Source organism: Pituophis catenifer, unplaced genomic scaffold, assembly GCF_029215685.1.
Source record: "Pituophis catenifer annectens isolate HBS135680 unplaced genomic scaffold, rPitCat1.0.hap2 SCAF_4, whole genome shotgun sequence".
NCBI lineage: Eukaryota > Metazoa > Chordata > Lepidosauria > Squamata > Colubridae > Pituophis > Pituophis catenifer.
This window is the reverse complement of record NW_027256884.1, coordinates 62,951,232-62,978,367: the sequence shown is the minus strand read 5'-3', so window position 1 is coordinate 62,978,367 and position 27,136 is coordinate 62,951,232. Positions and strand designations below refer to the sequence as shown.

Genomic DNA, 27,136 nt, shown 5'->3' with positions numbered 1-27,136 from the left:
TAAACAAACTCTACACTGCAAAACTTTATGCAAAGCTGTCAAAATGTGAATTTCACAGGGAAAGGATAGACCAGAATCTCCCAGGAGAAGTGGAAATGGACCTGGAGAAAGTGTGGTCAGTGGTCAAATGGGCCCCTCCCCGCATGCGTAGACAGTTACAAAGCTTTCTGAGGTTTGCTAATTTCTACAGACAATTTATCCTGGTGTTTGCCAAAATTGCATTCCCCATCACTAACTTGTTAAAAAACCAATGTTATCATCAACATCACTGCCACTATCAGAAGTATTTTTGATATACCACTATGACTGTAACTATTGTAAACATTATAAGTATTACTAGGATTGTACATACTAAATTTAGTGGTATTATTCTTATGTATATTGACAACAGTATATATGGTGCTAGACCAATAAATTAAATATAGTTAGGTTTATATTAATAGAATAAGTCTGATATCTAATGACTAATATTAATAATCCAAGTAACGAGCAGTGGAGGGTGAAAAAGTGGTGGGAGTGTTGGTAGGAGTCCAACTTTGCAGAAAAAATTCTAAAGATGTCAAGTACTACGAATTTAACTAAAGTAGGGGTAGGGAGGAAGCAAACTGCCCAGATATCATCAGCCACATCTAGTCCATCAATGCAGAGATCAATAGAGGATATGGTCCAAAGGGAGTGGTCCAATTCACTTAAAGATCTGCAGGCCATGTTGCAGTCAATGCAAGAAGCTATGACTGAAAACCATGACAAAATGAAAAAAGAGATAGGAGAGGTAAGAAATGATACAGGAGAACTTAAAGAAAAAATGCAAAAGATGGATGATAAATTTGATTTTTTCCAACAGCAAATTACCAAAAATGAATAGAAACTGCAGTTGATGGAAGAGAGGATGGAGAGAGAAGAAAAAAGAGTGGATGAAATGAGTGAAAAATTAATTCAGGCAAATAAGGAATTAGAGGCTACAGTTATCTTTCTCGAATCAGAGAAAGCGGCACAGTACATACACTTCCAGAACATCAGAGAGGAGAAAGGAGAAGACCTGCCGGATATTATGGCAAAACTAATAGCAAAAGCACTTGAAACAGAAAAGGCGGAAATGCTAACAGAAATAGATGAGACCTATAAAATACACACAAATTACGTGAGGAGACACAATCTACCAAAAGAAGTATACATTAAGTTTGTGAAGAAATCAATTCAGGGTGAAGTATTGCACAGGACAAGGGATGACCCAATAGAATACAGAGGGAAACAACTGACAGTCCTAAAGCAGGTCCCAAGAAGAGTCAGGGAGCTGAGAAGACCATACCAGTTCCTAACATCAATGTTTATTTATTTTATTTTATTAGTCATATTTCTATGCTGCCCACTTTCCGAGGATTCTGGGTGGCTTACACCAAAGACAGTATACTAAATAGCATATTGCCCCCAACAATCTGGGTCCTCATTTTACCCACCTCGGAAGGATGGAAGGCTGAGTCAACCTTGAGCCGGTGAGATTTGATCCGCTGATCTGCTGAACTAGCAGTCAGCTGAAGTAGCTGCAGTACTGCACTCTAACCACTGCACCACCTTGGCTCATCAATGTTGACCAAATATAACGTGAACTTCAGATGGCTGATACCAGAAAATATAATTGTTACCTGGCAAGAAAAGAGGTATAGAGTGGACTCTTTGGACAAAGCAGAGGAATTTTATAATCAACACTTTGGGAGCGAGGAACCAGAAGAGAGGGAAAGAGCAGAAGAAAGAGACCAAAGAATACCTGTTGTGGAAGAAAGGGAACTACATCTTAGAAAGAAGGAAAAAGAAAAAGGGGAAAGAACTGAGAGTAATGGGGAAAGGCCTAAAGAATCAAGAGAGACCAGGATAACAAGAACGACAAGATCAAGATATAAGATATGAACAGAGGAATGCAAGAGAAAAGTAAGATTTTATCACTGAACATTCATGGATTAAATTCTCCCGCGAAAAGGAGAAAGACACTTCATAAACTACAAAGCTACCATCTGGATATAATAGCACTACAAGAAGTGCACATAAAAGAACAACACAAACAGATATTGGAGTACCACAAATTAGGGAAATTATTTAAATCACTGTCACAACAAAAAAGAGAGGGGTAGCATTGTATATTAAGGAAACAATACTGGCCAAACAAATTTATAAAGATGAAGAGGGTAGGATTTTGATCATGGAAATAATATTAAATCAAAAGCAGATACTATTAGTAGAAGTCTACGCCCCCAATGGGGACAGGAACAGTGTTATAACAAACTGCACAATATTATTCGAGACATAGAATGTGACAATCTCTGTATGTTAGGAGATTTCAATGCAATAGCAGACAAAGAATTAGACTATAGAAGCAACAAATTAAAAAAAGGAATTAGAAGAATTTTGCCTAAAACTTTCTTCAAAATGGTAGATGAATTAAATTTACAGGATACCTGAAGAAAGAGAAATCAGGGAAAGAAACAATATACATATTATTCTAATAGACATCAGTCCTGGTTCAGACTCGACATGGTATGGATGTCAATAGAATTAAATGCAGAAGTGAAAGAAGTAGAAATTGACACAAATACATGGGCAAATCATCCTAATGAGGGTCTGTTGAAAAGGACAAAAAAAATTGGTAAAATGGACCCTAAATAGGTCAATCCTAAAAGAGGAAAAATCCAGGCTGGCAATGGAAAAACAAATGGACTTTTTAAAAAAGAAAACAAGAAAGAAGATACATCCCTTCAAAATCTATGGGACACTGTGAAGGCATACATGAGGGGAGTCGCTATATGGCGAATAAAAATAAAGAGAAGAAACAGCAACAGAAACACCTAGAAGAAGATTATAGAAGAACCGAAGCAGAGTTGGAGAGGGAACCTCAAAAAAGGGAGCTAAAGCAACAAATGTACTTAATTAAACATAAACTGAATATGCTTGAGAAGGAGGAGTTGGCGAGAGACATAAAAAAATCTAATCAAAATTTCTTTCAGAATGCAAATAGACCAGTGAGGTGGTTAGCATATAAATTGAAGAAACATAAAGAGAAAAGATGAATGAGATATACAATGCAGTGTTAAATGATGCAAAGAATCCACTATCATGGGTAGAAGCATGGTACATTGTTACATTGATTCCGAAAGAAAACATTGATTTAACTTTAATTAAAAACTATAGGCCTATCTCGTTGCTGAATACAGATTATAAAATATTTATGTCAATAATAGCTGAAAGACTGAAAAGGTTTTTAAATTAGTTCATACACAGATTAAAGGATTGGAAATTAAAGGATAACGTTGTAAATTGCAAGCTTTTGCGGACGATTTAGTTTTCATTCTAGAGCAATGATGGTTAACCTTCTTGGTGCTGAGTGCCCAAAGTGTGCAGACACACATGTGGGTGCACGTGTGCATGGGTGAATCCCCAAAATGCAATGTGAGTGTCCCCTGCGCATGTGCCCCACCCAGTGGTGGGATTCAGCCAGTTCGCCCCACTTCAAGAGAACCGGTTAACTTTCTAGCAGTTTGGCAAGAAATCATTAGGGCAGAGAACCGGTTGTTAAATTACTTGAATTCCATCACTGGCCCCACCCCTTCCACACCCCGTTTTGGCTTCAAGGTTGGTGCAGGAGGCCTTCCAGGCCCAAAATGGGGCACAACCCCCAAAATGCAATGCGAGCGCCCCCCATGCAGGCACCCCATGCATGCACCCCTCCCCCATGCATGCACATGTGCATTCCCACACCCACGCATGCGTGGCAGAGATCCAAAAACCAACTGGCTGGAGGGAGGCGCACACGCATACATGGTGCAGCTGGGCTGGGCGACGGCTGGCGTGCCCACAGAGAGGGCTCTGCATGCCACCTGTGGCCCACATGCCATAGGTTCGCCATCACGGTTCTAGAGAAACCATTGCAATTGGGTTTGAGGCTCATGGAGATACTGGAGGAATACGGAGAAGTAGCTGGACTGAAAGTAAATAAGGAGAAAACCAAAATGATAGCTAAGAATATGACTAACAAACAGAAAGATGATTTGACCAAGGGAATAAATATTCAATTATCAAAAAAGGTGAAGAATTTAGGGATCTATCTGATGGCAAGGTGCATATCGATTAAGGAGGACAATTATATTAAATTATTAAATCAGATAAAGGCAGACTTGGAAAGATGGAAAACCATTCAACTCTCCTTTATGGATAGAATAGCGACAATCAAAATGAGTGTTCTGCCAAAATTACTTTTCCTTTTCCAAAATATACCTATAAAATTAGAGAGAAAGTACTTTGATAATCTGAATAAAATTGTGTTGAAACTTATATGGCAGAAAAAAAGTCAAGAATTAAATTGAAACTACTTCAGGAGGCCAAAGAAAGAGGAGGGTTTGGTTTGCCCGATTGGGAATAATATTACCAAGCGGCAGCGACCACCTAGGTCAAAGAATGGCTAACCCTAAGAAACAAAAGATTATTAACACTAGAAGATCACTATATTCAAGCAGGATGGCATGCATTTTACTGGTATGAAAGACATAAGGCACATCAATACTTCCAAAGACACTATATAAAACAGCCTCTATTGGGGATATGGAACAAAATAAAAAAACAGAATTATAGGGAAATACTAATCTGGCTCTCCACCCTAGAAGCGGTGGTATATCCAAATCTTATAAACTGGGGAAAAATTGTAACATAAAGATATATTAGATAAATAGGGGGGATTAAAATCAAGACTGCAACTAAAAGAACAAGGATTGGAATTAGAATGGTGGTCATACTTACAAATTCAGTCAAGTTATATGAAAGATATGAGAACATGGGGCATCAACAGAAATTTAACAGCATTAAATAAACTTTTATAGTGGGCAGAGGAGAAAATGATCAAAGCAATGTATAAATTTTTACTAGAATACAAAACAAAGGAAGAGTGTGTTAAAGAGATGATGGTGGTATAAGCAAAGAACTTTGGGTACAATATTGAATTGGAAAAGTGAGAAAAATTGTGGGAAAAGAACAGGAAATTAACTCTGGCTGCATCATACAAAGAGAAGTTATATAAAATGTTCTATAGGTGGCACCTACCACCAGCCAGGCTAGCCAAAATGTACAAAAATTTATCACCTAAATGCTGGAAATGTGACCAAATACCGGGCACCTCCTACCACATGTGGTGGACATGTAAAAGAATATTGGCAAAGGATTCAAAGGTGGTTGGAAGAAATGTCTGGGCAGAGATTGGAACTCAAACCAGAAATATTCTTATTAGAAATTATTAAAGAAGATCTAAGTAAAGGGTTAACATATTTAATACTGGATATCATAACAGCTGCAAGAATAGTTTATGCCCAACAATGTAAGACTGGAAACATACCTAAAGAAAGGGAAATAACAAAGAAAATATTTGACTGTGCAGAACGTGATAGACTGACCCTAGAACTGAAAAATAAAGGAGAGACAGAATACTATGAGATTTGGAATAGATTTGATCAATGGTTAGTCTTAAGGAATGGAAGTCGGAATTGATAAGAATAAGGATGCGTAGATTGAAACAAGAGGCAATATATGTAATATATTATGTAATTGTAATTGTAAACATGTAGAAGTGTTAAGTATGTGTATATAATTAGTAAGTAGAAATGTATATTGGATACATAAGAGACTTGTGTTACACTTTGTATGGCGGAGATATTGCCAAGATGGTTCCACCATGTCCATTTTTTTTTAACAATAAAGGTTTAAAATAAAAAAAGACCCCATGGAAACTATCCCCAAAGCAAGTATGATGTCCCCAATATGTCAAATGCTTTGATTTCACCCTCAAATACCTTCCTGGGGGAAAGAATTTCCTAGTTGATGCCCTGTCCAGACTGCTGTAATATAATACAAAATCAGAAGTAGTCAAACCCCTGTTCCCAGCCTCTCCCCTAGTAGCCAAAGTAATAACCAGAGCACAACCAAAAATAGATCCCCCAATGGACAACACCATGACTCAGGTGTTTAAGCAAGCTCTTCTCACAGATGAATGGTTCCAGGCCCATAAAGACACTTGCTTACTAAAAGACGGCCTGGCGTGGCTGGGAGGGAAGTTGTACATCCCAGCTAGCCAAAGATTGGACCTTATGAAAAACTGTCAGGACTCAAACTTAGTTGGCCACTTCAGATTTGTAAAAATGCTACACCTAATAAAGAGGCAGTTCTGATGTCCATCTTTAAAAAAGGATATGGAAAGCTACATGGCCAGCTGCACAATCTGTGCAGCAGCAAAAAGAAGGCAGGGAAAAACCCTGGGACTATTACAAGCAGTAGCTGAGCCTTCAGCACCCTGGAGAGAGATCTCCATGGATTTTATCATAGAACTGCCTGAAAGTGCAGGAAACGCTGTCATCTGGGTGGTGACTGACTTATTCTCCAAGCAGGTCCACTTTATACCATGCCAGAAAATCCCTACTGCAAAAGCCCTAGCTCAGATATTCCTGCACCATATATATTGTCTGCATGGAGCTCCCCAAAGGATTATCTCTGACCAAGGGGTTCAGTTCATGTCAAAATTTTGGAGGGCTTTCCTAAGCCCCCTGGGTACCAACCAAGGTCTAAGTTTGAGTGACCATCCTCATACGAATGGTGGGACGGACGGACGAAATCAGTACTGGAACAGTACCTAAGATGCTTCATCAACTACCAACAGGATGACTGGACTGACCTTCTGCCCTTTGCAGACGTTGCCTACAACAATGCAGTCCACTCCAGTACTGGTTTTACCTCATTTAAAGTTGCTACTGGTCAGGACTTCAACCCAATGCCAGAGCTACCTGTGGAGGAGTCTACAATACTCTCCCTTAAAGAGCAGATATAGCAACTGTAAAACACCTGATGGGTAGTAAGAAAAGTTCTCAATGAAGCCAGAACAGCCTTTAAAGCATAGGCTGACAAAAAGAGAGCGGACCCCAAGCCATTAAAAGTAGAAGATAGAGTACACTTGTCCACTAAGTTCCTACAGTCCTTACAACCCTCAAAGAAACTAGGACCTAAATTCATAGGCCCTTTCCCTATTAAACGCATCGTAAATCCAATGACAGTTGAACTATTGTTTCCAAAAGCCCTCAGGCAAGTATATCCAGCATTTCACTGCAACCTCCTAAAGCCTGAAGTGACATCTCTGCTCAGATCAGAGCAGGCAACCCCACCACAACCTATCATGATTGAGGGAGAGCAACTCTTTGAAATCAAAGAAATACTTGATTTATGCAAACAACATGGGACCATACAGTATTTAGTATCCTGGAAACACTTGCCCCCCTCTGAAAACGAATGGGTAGCCAAAAAACATGTCAGAATATCTAGGCTACTAAAGAAATTCTATACACAATACTCTGACAAACCTAACTAAAACCTTTACCCTGTTTCTCTCCTTGTGTTCCAGGTGGAACTCTCCTTCTCCTAGGGGGGCAGCATGTCAGGCCCCATGCTATTGGGACACTGCCATTCATGTGGGGAGTGGGGCTGGATGCATTTTCACTTTAAAACCTTTTTCCTGTTGCATGCCTAACCTGTACTTTGATTTACCTTCCTGGGAATGTAAGGGGGGAGGGAATGGCGATGCCTGAGAACAACTTCTTATCACCTTCTCAGCCTGAAGTTCTCAAAACAACTTAGCACCTGCAGATTGGCTTGCCCTGCGCCGGACTCAGTGGAGGGGTTTCTATCCCTTTTAACCTAATGGACATGCGTGGGAATCCTCAGAATCCTTTTTGTCTTGCTATCACTTTCTCCCAAATAAAAGTTTCCTTTTGAAATGCCAGCCATTTTAAGAGTTCTACTTTCTTGAGGAGGGAGAGAGGCAAGTCATTACAGCTTCTTACAATCAGGTCTGCCTATTGACTGAATTTCAGATGCTCAACAACATGATTGCAAGTATTCCTGTTTGCAGTGCCCCATGATCATATAGCTGTGTTTTATGACAATTTTGTTGAATGCCAGCATTTATTTCTGGTTTTCAGCAAAACCACACCCATAGCAAACCATTAGTTTGCTTAACAATTGTGGCATTTGCTTAATGACCCCAACTGTCACTGTAGGAGATGACCAGGCTGAGGCTGAGGAAAAGGTCAAATGCACTATCAGTCCTGAGTCACTGCGTGCCCACAAGATATCTAAGACCAGACCACCTTGAATGCCTCTTAATTCCTGCTCATTTCCCTTGACCATTAGTACAGTAGCTCAGATTTCATAGAGTTTAAACTTACAATAAATCTTTATAATCATTTGAACTGCCTGAATCTCTTGATTTCCCCAGTGCTTGACAGCCACTGTACAGCCACCAGAAAAAGTATTGTAAAATTTAATTGGTCACGTAACTGATTCATTTTACGACCATCATGACTAATCACTGTGATGGGAAGACTCCATTATAGTCATAACTTGAGAACTACCTATATAAACAGAATTATAGAATACAAATGTAAATCACATGATGTGCAATATACTTGTCATGCCCCCGTCGGAGTCTGAATCTGCAGCGGAAGATGAGCTGGAACAAGAACTGACAGCAAGTGAGAGGGCAGCTCCATTGGCCTTGGAGGAAACTGGGGAAGGTCAGAGTCAGTCCAGGCAAGGCTTTTCGGAAGTAATAAGGCCTGCAGGCAGGGAGGAACACAGGCAGAATGAACAAGAGACAGAGCTCAGACGAGGAGCAAGAACCACTGATGCAAAGGCTCAGAGAGTGCAGGAAAGGTGTGATCAGTGCAGACGGAGCAGGCCACTCATGAGGAGAGTGCCCCGTCCAGCTTCACCAGGCACTCCTGGGGAATGAGACTTAAGGAGATGCCGTGGGGAGGGGCATTTGTTAGGAACAAACACTGACTTCCTGAAGTGTTGTGTGCTGATGTTTGAACTTGCCAAGAGTCGTTGCATTCCTTGTTGGCATTCTGGACTAATTATCTGGATCAGGGGTGGGTTCTACTTACCTTTACTACTGGTTTGCAATGGGGCCGCGCACAAGCGCAGAAGCTTCTGCACATTTTTATGACATCAGGGTCAGTGGGCGGAGCCTCCCGCCAGTTTTACTACTGGTTCTATAGAACCTGTGCAAACCGGGGGCAACCCACCACTGATCTGGATCTTTTGCTCCCTGAACTCCTTGCTTTGCTCTTGTTTTGCCAAATACATTTGGGATTTATTGCCATGCAGCCTTGGTGCAGACAGTGCTGGGCTGGACTAATTGCAGACAGAGGCTGCTTCAGGTTTGTGGGGGGGTTTATTATCACTCTGCTCAGGGACTTGCCAGAAATGTGGGAGCGTTTGGAGGAGATTTGGAGCAATAAAGGGCGGTTTGAACTGCCAGCTGTTTGTGTTATCTCTGTGCCATGCCCTGGGTCATCACAATAGCAATAGCACTTAGACTTATATTCCACTTCATAGTGCTTTACAGCCCTCTCTAAGCAGAGTCAGCATATTGCCCCCAACAATCTGGGTCCTCATTTTACCAGCCTCGGAAGGATGGAAGGCTGAGCAATCTTCAGCCTGCCAAACTGCTGGCAGCCGGTGATCAGCTGGTGATCAGAAGAAGAAGTAGCCTAAAGTACTGCACTCTAACCACTCTAACCACTGTGCCACCACGGCTCATACACAATACCTCTTTCATGGCATTATTATATTCATAACAATGTAAAATCACCACTGCCAGTTATTTACCTGGTGTTGGCCTCCATTCATATCAAGTTCTCAATTCTATTATTATTACAGCTAGATAGTTAGAATAGCTTTGGAATTTTTATTCACCTATCAAGTCCTTCCCAAGGACCAGGAATAGGGAGATATTGTTCTTTGTTTCTGTTATTTAATAACTGAAAAGATTTTGCATTTATCTTTGCAAGTGAATAAACTCAATTTTACTAAAGTTAAAACACAACACATATTAGTGCTTCCTGTCTTCATGGACAACTGGGTAAAGAGACTTACATCAGTGAACTAATATTTTAATCATAAAGATTAAGGTAATAATAATGAGTAATAATAATATTTGTTTTGAACTTGAACTAAATACATTTGTGTTGATTTTATGTTCCATTTTTGTTTTTGTTTTTTTAATTAACAGCTTCTGTCCAGGACCCATGGGAAAGGGCCATATCACCAAACAAAGTGCCCTACTACATCAAGTAAGTATTAAACTCTCATAATGCTTAACTTTTGGGAGCTTATCAGGTAATTAATTTAATTTGCTTTGAAACCACAAGGGTCCATTTAATGATACTGGTTCTTACTTCAGTTGCCGTCTATTATCATCATGAGCAGCAAAGTAATTATTTAAAGAAATAAAGTTGTGAATATAGCTTGTTGTTAAAACTCAACCATGTTTTCATTATACAAATCCAGTAAACATTTTTCAGTGGTAATCAGCCTATGATTAGGCAGAATGTAGTATCCACATTAAACTGGCTGTCATGAAAGATCAACAAAATGTTAGTTAATGCATTATGACTGCATTTTTACTACCAGAAACATTATTATTTTTTCTGTGTTAAGATATCAAACTATTTTGGCCAAACTTGTACACATTAAATTTTGTTTTGTTTTGTTTTGTGGGCAGATGTCCTGTAGCATAGGACAGAATGGTGTTTGGAAACACTGAGAGCATGTGGTACATTTCCAGCTGAGTAGAGTCTAAACAGCATGCAAATATCTTCTTTTGCTAACACTAAGGTTAGGAGCAGAATCTCCTGAACTAACAATTTTATATAAGCTTTATTTTTAGAAAATAAAATTTATTTATAAATTTATAAAAGTTTATTATATTTGGAATAAAATTATACTAATATTAAAAACATATTTTATAAATTGAATATGCAGAAGTTTAAATGAGGTTATTTTAGAATGTTGTTTGGTATTTTGGGGCGGGAGAGTTGCAGAAAAATAATATGCTTCCTGATAAAATGTTTTGGCAAAATCAAAATGTGTAATTAATAGCTATTGGTTAAAGGGACTGAGTAAAATTTGGAACAAATTTGTTAAAATCTTAATTCCAGATATAATTTTCTTAGGGAAGACAATTGAAAATTGGCCGATTAAAACTAATATAAGTCGTGATAGGGTAATGGAAGATGAAAATATACAAACTATAATAGATTGGTTAAAAACTTCAGAAAATGAAAGGAGGAAAAAAGAAATCATTGAAAAATTGGGTTTAGGCTGGTTTGAAAAAATACAGATAGAAAAATGGACTAAGAAGGTAAGGGACAATTGTTCGATAAGTAGAAGTAAAACTGAATTTGAATATTTAGTATTCCAAATTATGAAAGATGAAATTGGGCTAAAGGGACTCGTTAGTAAGATATATAAGATTATAAATTTTGATGGAAAACTACAAAGGGTGATGAAGATGAATTGGGAAAAAGAACTTAATATTAAAATATCAGATTCAGATTGGAACGTGAATTGGAAGAGTAGAATTATGAAGACTTTATCTGTAAGGATTAAAGAGCATAATTATAAGGTTGTTTGGAAATGGTATTTGACTCCATTAAGATTGTCATTGATGGATAAAAAAATTAGTAAACAATGTTGGAGATGTGATATGGAATTAGGGACTTATGAACATATGTGGTACAAATGTGATAAAGTTAAAAAGTTTTGGCAACAATTGGAGGAAATGATATTTGAAATGATGGGGAAAGCAATAATATTGAGACCAGAAACTATATTACTGTTGATAATTAAGGAAATAGAACCAACAAAATATGAGAAAGAATTGATTAGAATTATGATTATAATGGGTAGAATTATAATAGCCAGATATTGGAAATTAGATGTGAATTTTAGAATAGAAGAATGGTATTGTGAAATGTGGAAATTAGCTTTGAATGATAAAATGACATTTGATATTAAAATTAGAAATGGTGACTATCCCATGTCTTGAAATACATCGACACCTCTTTATCTTTTATTCTCAATGTTAATCTATTCATTTCTACACATTCTAAAATTTTCTTTATAATTTCTCCTTCCAACGGGATTTTATCTGCTTTCCAGTTTTGTGCAAATACAATTCTAGCCGCTGTTATTATATGAATAATCAAATATGTATCTTCTTTGCTATAATTCTCTGGTAAAATTCCCAATAAGAACATCTCTGGTTTTAACTCTATATGTTGCTGCAACATTCCCTCTAACCATGTTTGTATTTTCACCCAATATTGTTTTGCTTCTTTACACAACCACCACGTATGATAGTATGATCCCGGCAACTGATGACATTTCCAACACTTAGCTGATTTATCTTTAAACATCTTAGCTAATCTTTCTGGTGGCATATGCCATCTATAAAATATCTTATACAGGTTTTCTTTATAGGCTGTTGCCATTGTTAATTTATAATTTCTTTCCCAAAATTGTGCCATTTGTCCAGTTCTATGGTGTATCCAAAATTCTTTGCCCATGCTATCATTGTTTCTTTTACTTCTTCGTCTTCTAATCTAATACACAGTAAATAATTATATAATTTCTTAATCATTTTCTCATCTGTTCCTGTCAATATTTCATCCAGTTCTGATTTCCCTAAGTTAAAGCCATATTGTCTATCATCTGCTTCATATCTTGATTGTATTTGTAGTCTTGTATACCAATCTATCTCGATCCCTTGTCTCTCTAGTTCTTGTTTTTGTTTCAGTTCTCCCCCATCTGTCAAAATGTCTTTATATCTAACAATATTCTCCATGTTCACAATATTTGGGTATGTCACCGCTTCTATTGTAGAAAGCCACACTGGAATATTCAAATAATGTTTTTCTTTCACTCTCTCCCACACTGATAACAAACCATTTCTTATATAATGTCTCTGGAAATATCCATGTATCCTTTGTTTCCCGTACAATAGAAAGATATGCCAACCCAGTTGTACATCATGACCCTCCAATGTCAATAGTCTTGTATTCCTTAATAAAATCCATTCTTTAATCCATGTTAACGCTGCCGCTTGATAATACAATTCCCAATTCGGAAGGCCAAACCCACCTCTAATTTTTGCATCTTGTAGCATTTTTATGTTGATCCTTGCTCTCTTTTCTTGCCACACATATTTCCACGTTATTTTCTTCAACTCTTCAAAATATTTTTTCTCCAGTTTTATTGGTATAGTTTGAAATAAAAATAATATTTTTGGTAATACATTCATTTTTATTAGTGCTATTCTTCCCATTAGTGATAATTGCAAATTTCTCCATTTCTCCAGGCCTATTTCAATTTGTTTTTTCAGTCTATGATAATTGTCTTCCTTAAGCGTTGCACATCTTGATGTCAGATAGATGCCCAAATATTTCACTTTCTTCACAATTTGAATGTCCAGTTTCTCCATCATCTCCTTCTTTTGCTTTTCTCTCATATTTTTAACTAATATTTTTGTCTTATCTTTATTAATTTTCAGACCTGCTACTTTCCCATATTCTTCTATTTGTTCTTTTTTTTTATTGAAAAGTTTTAAAATATTTTACAAACAAATTTCCCCCCCTCCTTCCTCCCCCCACCCATTCCCTTCTCCCCCCCCACTCCAACTTCCCAATCCCTCCCAGCACTGTTTTGGGAGGTGAGGCTTTTTTCCCTCCCCCCCAGCTATTTTGGGAGGCAAAGGCTTTTTTTCTCCCTCCCAGCCGCTTTGGAAGCTTCTCCCCCCAACCGTTTTGGGAGGCAAAGGGTTCCCAAAACAGCCCTTCCAGTGGTGTTTTGGGATGTGAGGCCAAAAGGGGGGATTGCACGCACATGCACGGGGGGAAGCGGAGGTCATGCGCGCATGGGGGGGTTGCGTGTGCATGCAGGGATTGTGCACATGTGCAGAGGGGTGGGGCATGCGGGAGGGGCATTGCATTATGGGTGTGGGCACGTGCACACGGACGATAGCATGCGCGCACAAGCTTTTGGACCCGAGGAAAAAAAGGTTAGCCATCACTGATCTAGGATAATCCTTAAATTGTGTTTTATTTGTCTTTTTGGTAAGAAGCCATTTTGATCTGGGTGAATAAATTCAATCAGATTTTTTTTTTAATATGTTTTATTGGTACATTTTTTTCTTTAAAAACATAAAAAATTCCATTCCTATCTGAACAGTATGTTGTCTGGGCATAATTAATTTTGAGTAAAGGTACAACAATAATCATAATCATGCTAGTAATCTTAATAAACATATCAATATTAATCATAAAAAAATAAAAAAATAGTTTGTCCATCTTACAATATTTTCAATACAATTTTTTGTTATCTCTTTGAATTCTTTTTAAATTCTAACCTCTGTTTTTGTTAGTTAACCATTGGTAAAATATATCCCATGTTAAAAAGTATACTGTTTCTTCCTTTTCTTTTATCTTAAGTGTCAAACTATCCATCTCAGCACATTCTAATATTTTTTTTAAATTATACTTTCATCTGTCGGGATCTCTTCATTTTTCCATTGTTGTGCAAATACTATTCTTGCTGCTGTTACTACATGGAAAATTAAATATGTATTCCCTTAAAAAAAAATAGTTAATTGGGTTTTTTTTTTTGTTGTTCTTTTTTAGACCTAGCCATTTAAAGTTTAGGAAGTTTTAAATGTAGCTTTCATATAAAAATAAAATAAAATAAAATAAAATAATATTTGTGCAGCTTTCTGAGATTTAGTATGTTTTTGTAGTGTTTTACTCTAACTACACAAACACACAAAATCTCACAAAGCTGTATGTGGAATTTTGTGTGTGTAAAGTGTGAAAGTTGGGTTTTTGGGCTTTTTGTGGCTGTGTGAGGTTCCTGCTTGTTTCAGGGGCCATTTTGGGTCTAGCACAGCTGCTTTTACATTGTGGGTGAGCCAGTTGTGTTGTGTTGTGTTGTGTTGTGTTGTGTGTGTGTAAAGTGTGAAAGTTGGGTTTTTGGGCTTTTTGTGGCTGTGTGAGGTTCCTGCTTGTTGCAGGGGCCATTTTGGGTCTAGCACAACTGCTTTTACATTGTGGGTGAGCCAGTTGATGTTTTTTAATTTTTATTTGGTGTGCGTTGGAAGAGGGGTAGTCTTATACGGTGAGTATAGCCCAAACCCTATGTTTTAACAGGAAAATTTGGGGGTCGTCTTATACGCCCAGTCGTCTTATACGCCAGAAAATACGATAAGTACTTCCAATGTTAATATAAATAATATTCTTGTCTCATGCCTTTTCTTGTGTTAAAGTTTTTGGTCACATCCCCATTAACCATTACTTTTGCAGTTTGCTTGGAATATATTACCTCAATCATGTTAACAAATTTCTCCCCAAAGTCCATATGTTTTAATTGTAATAACATAATTGCCAATTTACATTATCAAATGCTTTCTTTTTTAATTTTTTTTATTATTTTTAAACAAAACATAAATCCATCATCCATTACAATTGCATTCCATGTGTCAGTCGGTTACAAATCTTTTATGCTTCCTCCCCATATTCACAATTAACAAATTATCTGATTTAACTATGGCTTTATCATTTCATAAAAATTACTTTCAAATATTATAACATTCATCTTATATTTCATATTTCATTTCCATGTTTTATTATCTAGCCATTGATAAAATAAATCCCATATCTTATAATATTGTTTAACTTCTTGTTCTCTAATTTCAAATGTCAATTTACTCATTTCAGCACATTCCATGATTTTCTTAATAACTTCATCTTGTGTTGGTATTTTCTCATTTTTCCAGTTTTTAGCAAACACAATTCTAGCTGCTGTTAAAACATTCTCAATCAAATATTTCAATTCTCTATTATATATTTCTGGCATCATCCCTAATAAAAAAATCTCTGGTTTAAAGTTTATGTGTTTTCTTATCATTTTTTCCAGCCATGTGTGGATTTCAGTCTAGTATCTTTTAGCTTCTACACATGTCCACCACATATGGACATGTGTAGAAGGGCCTTCTCTGTGGGAGCCCCAGCCCTGTAGAATGAACTGCCCCCGGAAATACGTAAGATCTCTGACCTCCGGGTGTTTCGTTGCGCATTGAAGACCCTGTTGTTCCGCCAGGCCGGGCTATCAACATAATAATTTTAAATTGGGGTATTTTAAATTTTTGGGGTTTTAAATCGGCCAAATCTATTTAATTATTTTAGTTTTTAATCAGTGTTGTGTCTTGTGTTTTTAAATTGGCTGTACACCGCCCTGAGTCCTTCAGGAGAAGGGCGGTATAGAAATAAAATTATTATTATTATTATTATTATTATTATTATTATTATTATTATTATTATTATTATTATTATTATTATTATTATTATGTAATATGAGCCTGGTATCTGATGACATTTCCAACATTTTTCTTATTTGTTCTTGAATATTCTGGCTATTCTCGCCGGGGGTAGATGCCACCTATAAAACATCTTGTACAAATTTTCCTTGTATGCTGTTGACATTGTCATTTTATAATTTTGCAAGCACAATTTTTGCCATTTCTCTAAATCAATCCCATAACCAAAATTTGTCCCCCATGCAATAATTGTTTCTTTAACTTGTTCTTTTTCCAATTTTACCTCTAATAAGTAACCATGCAAATTTTTAATTACATAGTCATCAGAACCTGTTAAGATTTTATTATCAAGTGCTTTCTGTGCATCTAAGAATATCAATGCCATTTGTTTTTCTGGATGCACTTCAAAATATTCCAATGTGTTCAAAATGATTCTCATATTATTCCTAATTTGCCTTTTAGGTAAAAATTCATTCTGGTCTGAGTGTATAAATTCATTCAGGAATCTTTTTAATCTTTCTGCAATTATTGAGGCATATATTTTGTAGTCTACATTTAATACTGATATTGGCCTAGAATTTTTTATTTGCATTAAATCTGATTCTTCTTTCGGTATTAGGGTAATATTTGCTTCCATCCACATGCTTGGAATTTTGGCCTCTAACAGTACTTCATTATAAACTTCTAACATTGGCAAACCCAAAGTATCTTGTAAACATTTATAAAGCTCTGCCGGTAGTCCATTTGGTCCTGGTGTTTTATTATTTTTATTATTCCAAGAAGCCACTTTTCCCTTTTGTGATATGCACTTCTTGTAAGCATACTATTTCCATATTCAGTTTTTGAAGTTTAGTAATTATTTATCTTCGTTTTATCAGTGCATTCAATCCATTTATGTTAATTGATATTAAATTCACCTCCTCCTCCATTAAATTACTTATTAGTCCTTCTGGCTTTTTTTTTAGTTTTATTTCCCTTTGCTGTCTTGTTCTTACCTCTTCTCTGTCCTGGTTTTCCATAGCTAAATGCTCTCTTGATTCTTGGGCTGGTTCATTTTCTTCTATCTGTTGTTCTTCCTGACTCTTTGTTTCTAACTCCTCTCTACTGTCTAATTCTTCCCCAAAACATTGCTGATAAAATTCCTGGGCCTTTTCTACCGTATCCACTCTTATTTTTTTTTATGTTCCCAGGTTATCAGCATACCCTCTGGTATTAACCAGCAGAACATTATTCTATGTTTAATCAGTTTAGAAGAGAGGAATTGATTGTTCCTACGTTGATCACGGATTCTTTTTGGTAATTGTTTAAGTATTATAATTTCTTTTCCATTATAAGTCAATTGGTCTTCTCTTGTCTTTCTATAAATTTCATCACGTACTGATTTCTTTGTGAACCTAACATGAATTTCATGTGGTAGTCTATGTCGTTTCACATAATTTGTGTATACTCAATATACTTTGTCAATACTATTTCCATAGTTCCTGTTTATCCATGTTCAGGGGCTCTGCTAGAATTTCCACCATGAGTTTATAGAGATCCTCCTCTCTATTCTCTACTATGTTTTAAAATCTTAGGTAGTGGAAGGATCTCTCTAACTCAAGATATATTATTGTTTCTTCCAACTCCTTATTCGCCACTATCCATCTCTCCTTCACAGCTTCCAATTTCTTTTCGGTTCTTTCTGCTCTTGCCTCTACTACTTTTATTTTTTGTTCATTATTTGCTATTGATTCCTGAATCTTTTCCATTCTGTCATCTAATTTCTTTATGTCTCCCTTCACCTCACACATTTCCCCTTTCATTTCTTCATGATTATTATTAATAGATTCCTGCATTTTCAACATAACCTCTTGAATCATGTTCAGTGAGGTTTGCATGTTTTGTACAGTTGATGTTGATCCTAATTTTTCAGTGATTGGCATATCTGTTATTAATTTCTGACCTGCAGGTGAGGCCGTCATAGAAATTGTCTTTTTTACTGTTTTTGTGACAGCAGTTGTATTTGACATTTTAATTTTTTGGAGGAGCCCATTCCACAACACCATATATATCTAATTTACTACTCCAGTCTGTGTCTATATCTCTTTCTATCTCTAGTCTTTCTTCCTAAGCTTATTTTAATACAAATACAATTACAACCTAAATCAATATAGTATAATTTATCACTTAATCACAACTAATTGTATCAATCTATTTTCTATATCCAATTAATTGTATAAAGCACCATTCTGTATTTACTATTTATAATCAATACTTACTTAATCAATAATCTCAGTCAACAATTATTTTTGAATCTATAGTAGTAAGAGAAACATAGATGTATTTAAATTATTTAACAATATCTAAAGAGAAAAGATAAGAGGGACCAATAAGTAATAAAGAAGGAAAGGGAAACCAAAAAGTGTAACAAAGAGTGTAACTATGTTTAATATTATTTATATTAAATCTTAAATATCAAGTTCCAGGATTATATTAAGTATTAAATTCGAAGTTCTTACTTTGATCCATTCGCCATCTATGCACACCCTCAACACTTTCTCACAGTCTCAGTCTCAATTCCAACTTTCTGTTTGATTTTCTCAACAATCCAATCCCTCTCAACACTGTTGTAAAGCACTTTCACTCTCTGTCTGTCTTCCTTCCGCTCCCACCACTGAGGCGCCACTTTTTACTCTTTGGAGACTCACTTTATTCCTCGTCTGCAACCTCCACAATTTCAGTGAGATAGTTCAGATATTTCACCACTTATAAAACTCCTTTTGTCGATACTTCTTGTTGCTTCTCAATGTTCTGCTTTCTCATTATATATTTGGGCCATCACGTCTCCAGACCTTGCTCTGATAGCGGTTTCTTCCATGCCGGATTTGGGGGGTTCCACCCTCCATGGTGGGGGATCGTCCTTCTCCCCACCCTCTGAGCTATCCCCTTTCGATCGCTGTCCTCTCCAAGGTTCCGCTTTACCATTACTGGCTTCCAGACATGAAAAATCGGGCAAAAGAAGTGGAGCCTCCAATCCTTTGCACCACACCAGCATGACAGTAACTCCAGAAAACTCTTTATTATTTAATATGGCTTGATTCAACATCCACCTCATTTTTTTCCTTTGACCTTTCCATTTTATTTTCATTGGGTTTTATCTGCTCATACATTTGTTTCAATTTCTATCTCCTGTACATTTGTTCTTAATTTCAGTGTCATCCATGTCATCCACATTTTTCTATTTTTTCTAGTAGTAGGTTATGGTCTACTTTATCAAATGCTTTACTGAAATCTAAGTAAATTATATTGACAGCATTCCTCTGGTCCACTAATTTTGTCACTTTGTCAAAGAATGCAATAAGATTAGTCTGGCATGATCTGTTTTTGACAAACCCATGTTGGCTTTTGGTTATTACTTGGTTTACTTCTAGGTTTTCGATGATTCGTTGTTTGATTATCTTTTCCAGAATCTTCCCTGGTATTAAGGTCAGGCTGATAGGTCTGTAGTTTCCTGGATCTATTTTTTTTCCTTTTTTGAAGATGGGAACTTCATCAGCTCTTTTCCAATCCTCTGGCAATTCCCCTGTGCTCCAGGACCTTTGAAAGAGTTCAGTGGTTCTGAGATCTCGTCTGCCAGTTCCTTCAGAACCTTAGGGTGTAATCCATCTGGTCCTGGTGATTTGAACTCGTCTAATGGTAAGGTGTCCACTTACCATTTTCTTCTCTATTTTAACTTTTGTTCCTAATCTGTTTTTTGTGGTGCTGTTTTTGATAGGTTGGACTGTTTTTTCATTTTGTGTAAAGACAGATGCAAAAAATGAGTTAAGTAGTTCTGCTTTCTCCCTGTTGCTTGTCACCTTCTTGCCACTTTCTCCCAGCAATGGGCCAAATGTTTCCTTAACTTTTTTCTTGTTTTTAATATGTTGGAAGAAGCTTTTTTTGTTATTTTTTACTTTAGTCACAAGCCTTTGTTCATTGTGAGCCTTAGCTTTCCTCACTTCATCTTTACAGGCTCGGGCTATTTGCTGATATTCTGCCTTAGTTATTTGCCCCTCTTTCCACTTTTTATACTTGTCCTTTTTGTCTTTCAATTTGTCAGAGAATTCTTTATGCAGCCATGCTGGTTTCTTTTGAGATCTATTATTTTTCTTCTTCATTGGTATTGTGCTAGACTGGGCTTTTATAATCTCACTTTTCAAAATTTCCCAAGCTTCTTGAGTTGTTTTCCCCTTGAGGATTCTCATCCATGGAATCCTTCACAAGCTCTCTCTAAGTTTATTGAAATTAGCTCTCTTAAAGTCCAAGACTCTAGTTTGACTTTGTTCTACTACTTGTGTTTGCATAATGTTGAATTCCAATATTGCGTGATCACTTGTCCCCAAGGTTCCTGTAGCTTCAGCACCTTCTATCATTTCATCTCTGTTAGTGAGAATTAAGTCCAATATTCTCTACTTTTTGGGAAACAAAGTTGTCTGCTAAGTTTTTTAGGAACCTGTTGGATCTTCCACTTGGTGCAGAGTTTGTCTCCCAGTTGATGTCAGGGTAGTTCAAATCCCCCATTACTATTGTGATGTGCTTCCTACATACCTTAGTTAGCTGACTAGCAAAAATTTCATCTACTACTTCTGTTTGGTTGGATGGCCTATAGTATAGACCTATGGCAATGTCATTTCCCCCCCCCCACTTTAATATTGACCCAAATGCATTCAAGATAATTTTCATCATTGTTGTGCTCTATTTCTGTAGAGATGTAGTTATTTCTTATATGTAGTGCAACTCCGCCTCCTCTTTTATTTAGTCTATTTCTTTTAAATAATTTATATCCCTCTAACTGTATGTTCCATTTGTGGGTTTCATCCCACCAAGTTTCCGTAATGGCAACAATATTATATCTGCACTCATTTACTTGAATTTCTAATTCATTCTGTTTATTCCTCATACTCTGTACATTGGTGTATAGACATTTGAGTCCATTTTGATTGACCCTATATTTACTGTCTACATAACCTGTGTTGTGCCTGACTGCCCCTGATGTCTTTCTGAATAGAATGTATATTGGTTTTTCTCTAAGTTCATTTCTCTCCATGTATCTTGAAGTGATAGTTCTTCTATCATTTTAATGAAGGTCCTAGGGAGTGTTTTCCGTGCCTTTTTACCTACTTTCCTACTTCTATAGTCCAGTTTTTCATCCACAATTGCATTGAAGTCCCCTAACACACAAATATTTTCCTAATCCATTTCAGTTATTTTTGTGTGGAGTTGTTTATAAAATTCTTCTTGTTTATTATTTGGAGCGTATACTGCTATCAAAATACTTGTTTTTGGTTTATTATTACCTCTACCATCAAATTCTCCCTTCTTCATCTGTGTATATTTGCTTGGCATTTATTGTTTCCTTTAAATATAAGACCATCCCCCTTTTCTTATGTTGTGCTAATGAAAAGTATACTTTTCCCATTTTGGGGTATTCTAAAGCCTACTATGTTGTTTTTGAATATGAGACAGATTAAGTCAAATTTTAATTTTTGTAGTTTTGTGAAAGTTTTTTCCTTTTCATTGGTGAATTCCATCCATTTATGTTAATTGATAGCATGTCTATTTCTTCTTCCATCTTCTCACTTGTATATAGATTGTATTGTTCTAGTTGGTCTTATTTCTCTCTGTTCCTTTGCTTTTGCTCCTTCTCGTTCTGTTTGTTCTGTTTTCTTGGACTCATTTTCTTCCTGCCTTATAGTCTTTTCCACATTTGCTAGTTCTCTTTGTTCTTTGCATTCTCCTTCCTCTCCCCTTCCCTGTTCTTTAGTAGTTCCAAAATGACATTCATAGAATTCATATGCTTTATCTAATGAGTCCAATCTATATCTTTTTTCATTCCAAGTTACCAAAATTCCCTCTGGTATCAGCCATCTAAAATTTGCATTGTATTTAATCAGCTGACCTGTCAAGAATTGATATTGTCTTCTTAGATTTCTTACACTTCTTGGCACCTGTTTCAACACCACAATTTCTTTGTCTTTATATTGCAGAGGTTCATTTCTCGCTTTTTTAAGTATTTCAACTTTTTTTTTTAAAAAATTATTGATTAAAATACAAAAAATACAAACAAACATACATACGACAATAAAACATACACAACAAATAAACATGAATCAAATCTTTGCGACTTCTTTTTCAATCTTGTCATATCGGTAGACTATATTTGTGTTCGTATCTATATATCAATGTATTTATGTATAAAATAATATATATGTATTTGTATTTTTTCGAATGTATCTTTTATATTTCTATTCCTAATACATCATCTCCTCGGATTTTCTTAATCTGTGTATTTAATTTACTATATTCCTTAGTTAGTACTCAATTGTTATCCATGGGTTATGTCCTCTCTTTTGTATCCCTATTTATTTAATTTCCTTTCTTTTTCTCCAGCCAATTATACCATTTCTGCCATAATAAATAGTTTCTTCCTTTTCCTGTATTTCTTTTGTAAGTTTGTCCATTTCTGCACATTCCATGATTTTGTTAATTATTTTATCTTCTGTTGGTGTACCTTCATGCTTCCAGTTCTGGGCAAAAACTATCCATGCAGCTGTTAGTATATGAATAATTAGGTATTTTATTTCTTTTTCATAATGTCCTGTGATTATTCCTAACAGGAAGGTTTCTGGTCTCAATTCTATTTTCTGGTGTGTGATTTCTTCTATTTTTATCCTGATTGCCTGCCAAAACTGTTTTGCTTTCTGACAAGACCACCACATGTGGTAGTAGGTTCCTTTCTGCAATTTGCATTTCCAGCACGTTGGGAGGTATTTGGAAACATTCTTGCTAAACGAGCAGGGGGGAGGTGCCACCTATAGAACATTTTGTACATGTTCTCTTTGTAGGGTACAGACATTGTTAACTTATAATTTACGTTCCATAGTTTTTCCCATTTTTCCAGTTCAATGTTATATCCAAAAATTTTTGCCCAAATTATCATATTTTCTTTGACCACTTCTTCCTCTAATTTGTATCTTAGTAAATAATTATAAATTTTGGTTATCAATTTATCATCTGTCCCTTGTAAAATTTTATCAAATTCATATGGCTCTTTTTGGAATCCAAATTTTACCAGGTCTGTTTTGTACCTGGATTTTATCTGTAAATATGGCCACCAGTCAATGTCTGTACCCTGTTCTTTCAGTTCTTGTCTTGACTTTAGTTCCCCTCTGCTGTTTAATAAGTCTTTATAAGTTTTCATTTTATCCATATCCATGGCATTGGGGTATATCTGCACCTCCATGGTCGATAGCCATTCTGGAATTTTATCATAGTGTACTTTTTTAAACTCTTGCCAAGTTTTGAATAGTGCTTCTCTAATAACATGCCGATGAAAATATCCATGCTGTTTGTCTCTTCCCTCCCACAGAAATGCGTGCCAACCTCTTTGTAAATCAAAATCTTTCAACATTAATATTCTTTTATTTTTGAGTTCTATCTAGTCTTTTATCCAAATCAGTGATGTAGGTTTATAGTACGTTTCCCAATCCAGTAGTCCTAGTCCCCATTTCTCTCGTATATCTCATAAATGTTTTATTTTGATCCTCGCTTTCTTCCCTTGCCAAATGCAATTTGCAATCATTTTATTAAAATCTTTGAAGAAGTCTTTCCCTGGCCTTATTGGGATTACTTGAAACAAATATAGGATTCTGGATAGTATGTTCATTTTAATAGATGCAATCTTTCCCAGGAACGATAATTGTAACTTGCTCTACATTTCTAAATCCTTTTTAATCTGTTTTGCCAATTTGTTATAATTATCCTCCCTGATTGATGATCCTTTGTTGGTAAACCAGATTCCTAAATATTTTACCTTTTTTACTAATTGTATTCCCAATTTGTCCTCTAGTTCTTTTTCTTGTTGATTTGTGAGATTCTTCGTTAGTACCTTTGTTTTTTGTTTATTAATTTTAAGTCCAACTTAATTAAAAAAAATTAAGTATTTCAACTCTTATCATCTTCTTGACAAATCTGACATGAACTTCTCTTGGGAGATTATGTCTTCTTGCATAGGTTGTGTGTATTCAGAATATTTCATCAATTTCTGCTTCATTTCCTGCTTTGTAATTTGTAAGCATTTGCCACAATTCTATCATTATATCAGGTAGGTCTGCTCCTTTTTCCTGTTCTATGTTTTGGTATCTCAAGAAGTAAGTGGCCTTTTCCATTTGCAATGAAATCATGTTTTCCTCCAATTCTTTATTTTCCTGTGTAAGCCTTTGATTCATTTCCTCCATTTTTTTCTTGGCTTGTTCTGATTTTTCCTCTATTACCTGTATCCTTTGTTCACTTTTTTTCCTATCATCTATTGGAAATTTCCTATTTTTTCATTCATGTCGTGTAACATTTATTTTAACTCTCCCAACTCACTCGTCACCTCATTATGATTCTTTGTTATTGCCTCCTGTAATGATTGGAACATCGCCATCACATCTTTTTGAAATGAATTTGATTTCTCTGCTTGTAACATGCTCTATTGATCTTTGACTTGATGGACCTGATGCTGCAGATGATGGTGCAGACGGTGTTTTCTTTCCTTCCTTGCTTAAATTTGGATTGCTTGCCATTGTCAGGGTTCCAAGTAACACCCCCAATGAAAGAAGACTCCCAGTATAGAAGTTCCTCAAAGTTCCACTTTATTAGAGATGTCATATTGACACATCTGGGAAAACCCAAATCCGAAAGCTTCCGGGTTCTCCTGACCCAAAAAAAAGTCAAAATCCCTTCCCCTGCACCCACATGTCCATCACATGGTGCAATCAATCCACCATCCCAACTGGAGATGCCTCCCAGTCATGCCACTCCAGGTGGAGGCTGAACATCCTTAACTCCCAGAGAGAAGAATGTTGTTATAGCTAGATATCTCTACAACTCCATGCAGTCACCCCTCCCAATTTTCCACAGCACCAAGTGTGGCAGCTCTGAAGATCCAAAGAAAAAGATGGCCTCCAGGGCTGACAGGCTGCCCCCCCCTTAACCAGTGATCGTGTCCTGCAATGAGAGGAACATAAGGGGTTAATTCAAGTAGTCCCTAATCACCTCTCCCCTCCCCCCCAGGGAATTTGGCTCATCAGGGAATTTGTCATGGAACTGCTTTATTAATCTCTCTGCCTTTACATCCCAGCTTTCAACTCAGGTAGCATCAGACAAATGGTACCCTTTCCAATGCACTAGATATTGTAATCGACCTCTGTATAATCTAGAGCAGTGATGGCGAACCTCTTTGCCGTTGCGTGCCAAAAGTCCGAGCGCGCAAACCCTCGCGCGCTCTCGCGTGCCAGCACCCATAATACATGTGCACATGACCCCCACCATGCTCCTAATGCGCATGCACCTCACATTGCACATGCACACATGCAACCCCCACTGTGCTCCTAATGCGCATGCACCTCACATTGCACATGCACACATGCAGCCCCCACTGTGCATGTGTGCACCCGCCATGCATGCGCCCCCACTTTTTCCAAGAGGGCCAGCGCGCCTCTTACCAGAGGACAACCAGTTACCCTGGCGAGACAGCTGTTCCCAAGCTGGCAGCAGCACTCTCGGCCCTGCCTGCCAACTCGCCAGCGCCCCATTCACCCATCCCAGCAGAGGCCTTTTGCCCATGCTGCTCTGCGAAACACGTGAGGAGGCTGCAGTTGCTGTCAGCCGGGCCCGCCTGCCTTCTCCAGTTTGTGGGCAGCTGAGGCTTGCAATGAATGGCGCAAGCAGGACTGCAGCTCCGCCCCGGGCTGTAAATGTGCCTTACGGGAGCGGAAGCTCAGGAGCGTTGAACCCTCCTGCCTGCCTTACGATGGGCCTTTCCAAGGCAAGGCAGGGCTCTCCAACCTTGGAGTTCTCAAAGTCCACAAATCTTAAGGTTGCCAAGGTTGGAGAGCCCTGTTCCAAAGGGCACCTGCAACCTGCGAGTGAAGGAGCTGGACTTGTGGCTGTGCCAGGCATCCCATCCCCCACACCCCATTCGGCTCCCTTCCCCCCAGCCACCCCCTCCCGCCATCGGGCTCGGCACCAGCAATTGCCGCAGGTGGGAATCATCCACGCTGCCGGCGGATCCCGGGTTTCCTCCTCGCTGCGCTCTGAAGAACCCAGCAAGGGAGCACCAGGACCCTGGCCACGCTGCGCTTTCCCCTGAGGCAGCCCCAGCTGGACTGCTGCCCGGCCTGGCGAGCAGAGAACGAAGGGGTAGCGTCTCCGGCTGGCCGGTACCTTCTCTCTGCTTGGAGGACCTGCTGCTGTCTTTAGGAACGGTACTGAGCCAAGCTGCCCTGGGAGGAGCAGCCGCGAACCGGTGCTGCGCTCTTGGCCTCCAACTGAGGGAGTCAGCCCTCTCCATGGGAATCCACAGCAACACGCGGGGAGAAGCAACCCAGTGCGAAGCGGCAGCCCCAAGGCTGGACTCAAAGCTTGCCAGCCTTTTGGGGAAAGTGGAGTTCCGGTTCCCGGCTGCGCCTGCTAGTTGGGAAGCTTGGGTCCTGAGCAACGGCGGCTCCTGGCCTCGCTGGCGTGGGGCAGAGGGAGCATGGGGGAGTTTGCGAGGGCTACTCGGAGGGACCTTTGGGGAGGTTTCAGCAGCCGGGGGGAGATTTTCCTGGAGTGCGCATGTGCAATGGGCGGCTGCTCTTCCAATTTCTGGCACACCCGTGCACATGAAAACCAGATGACCGGCGTACCAGAACCCAGAAGAACAACGGGCGATGGCTTCGCATGTCCAGAGAAATGGCTCTGTGTGCCACTTCCGGCACGCGTGCCATAGGTTCGCCAACACGGATCTAGAGTCTAGGATTTTCTTAACCTCATAATGGGTCTTCCCCTGCACCACTATAGGTTTGGGGGCTGGTCAGGTTGGTGGTCTCAACCTTGAATCAACTGGTGGCTTTAGCAAATTGC

At 37.9% G+C, this 27,136-nt stretch overlaps 1 protein-coding gene across 9 annotated transcripts in view; it reads left to right on the top strand.

Annotated features, from left to right (window-relative positions):
• DMD (dystrophin) overlaps positions 1 to 27,136 on the top strand; it is a 2,096,968-nt gene that overhangs the window by 1,841,072 nt on the left and 228,760 nt on the right. For all 9 annotated transcript variants that reach the window (XM_070944209.1, XM_070944203.1, XM_070944204.1 and 6 more), the window contains one exon: positions 10,094 to 10,154. In XM_070944209.1, coding sequence (XP_070800310.1) covers positions 10,094 to 10,154 — 61 coding nt within the window. The remainder of the gene's footprint in view (positions 1 to 10,093; positions 10,155 to 27,136) is intronic.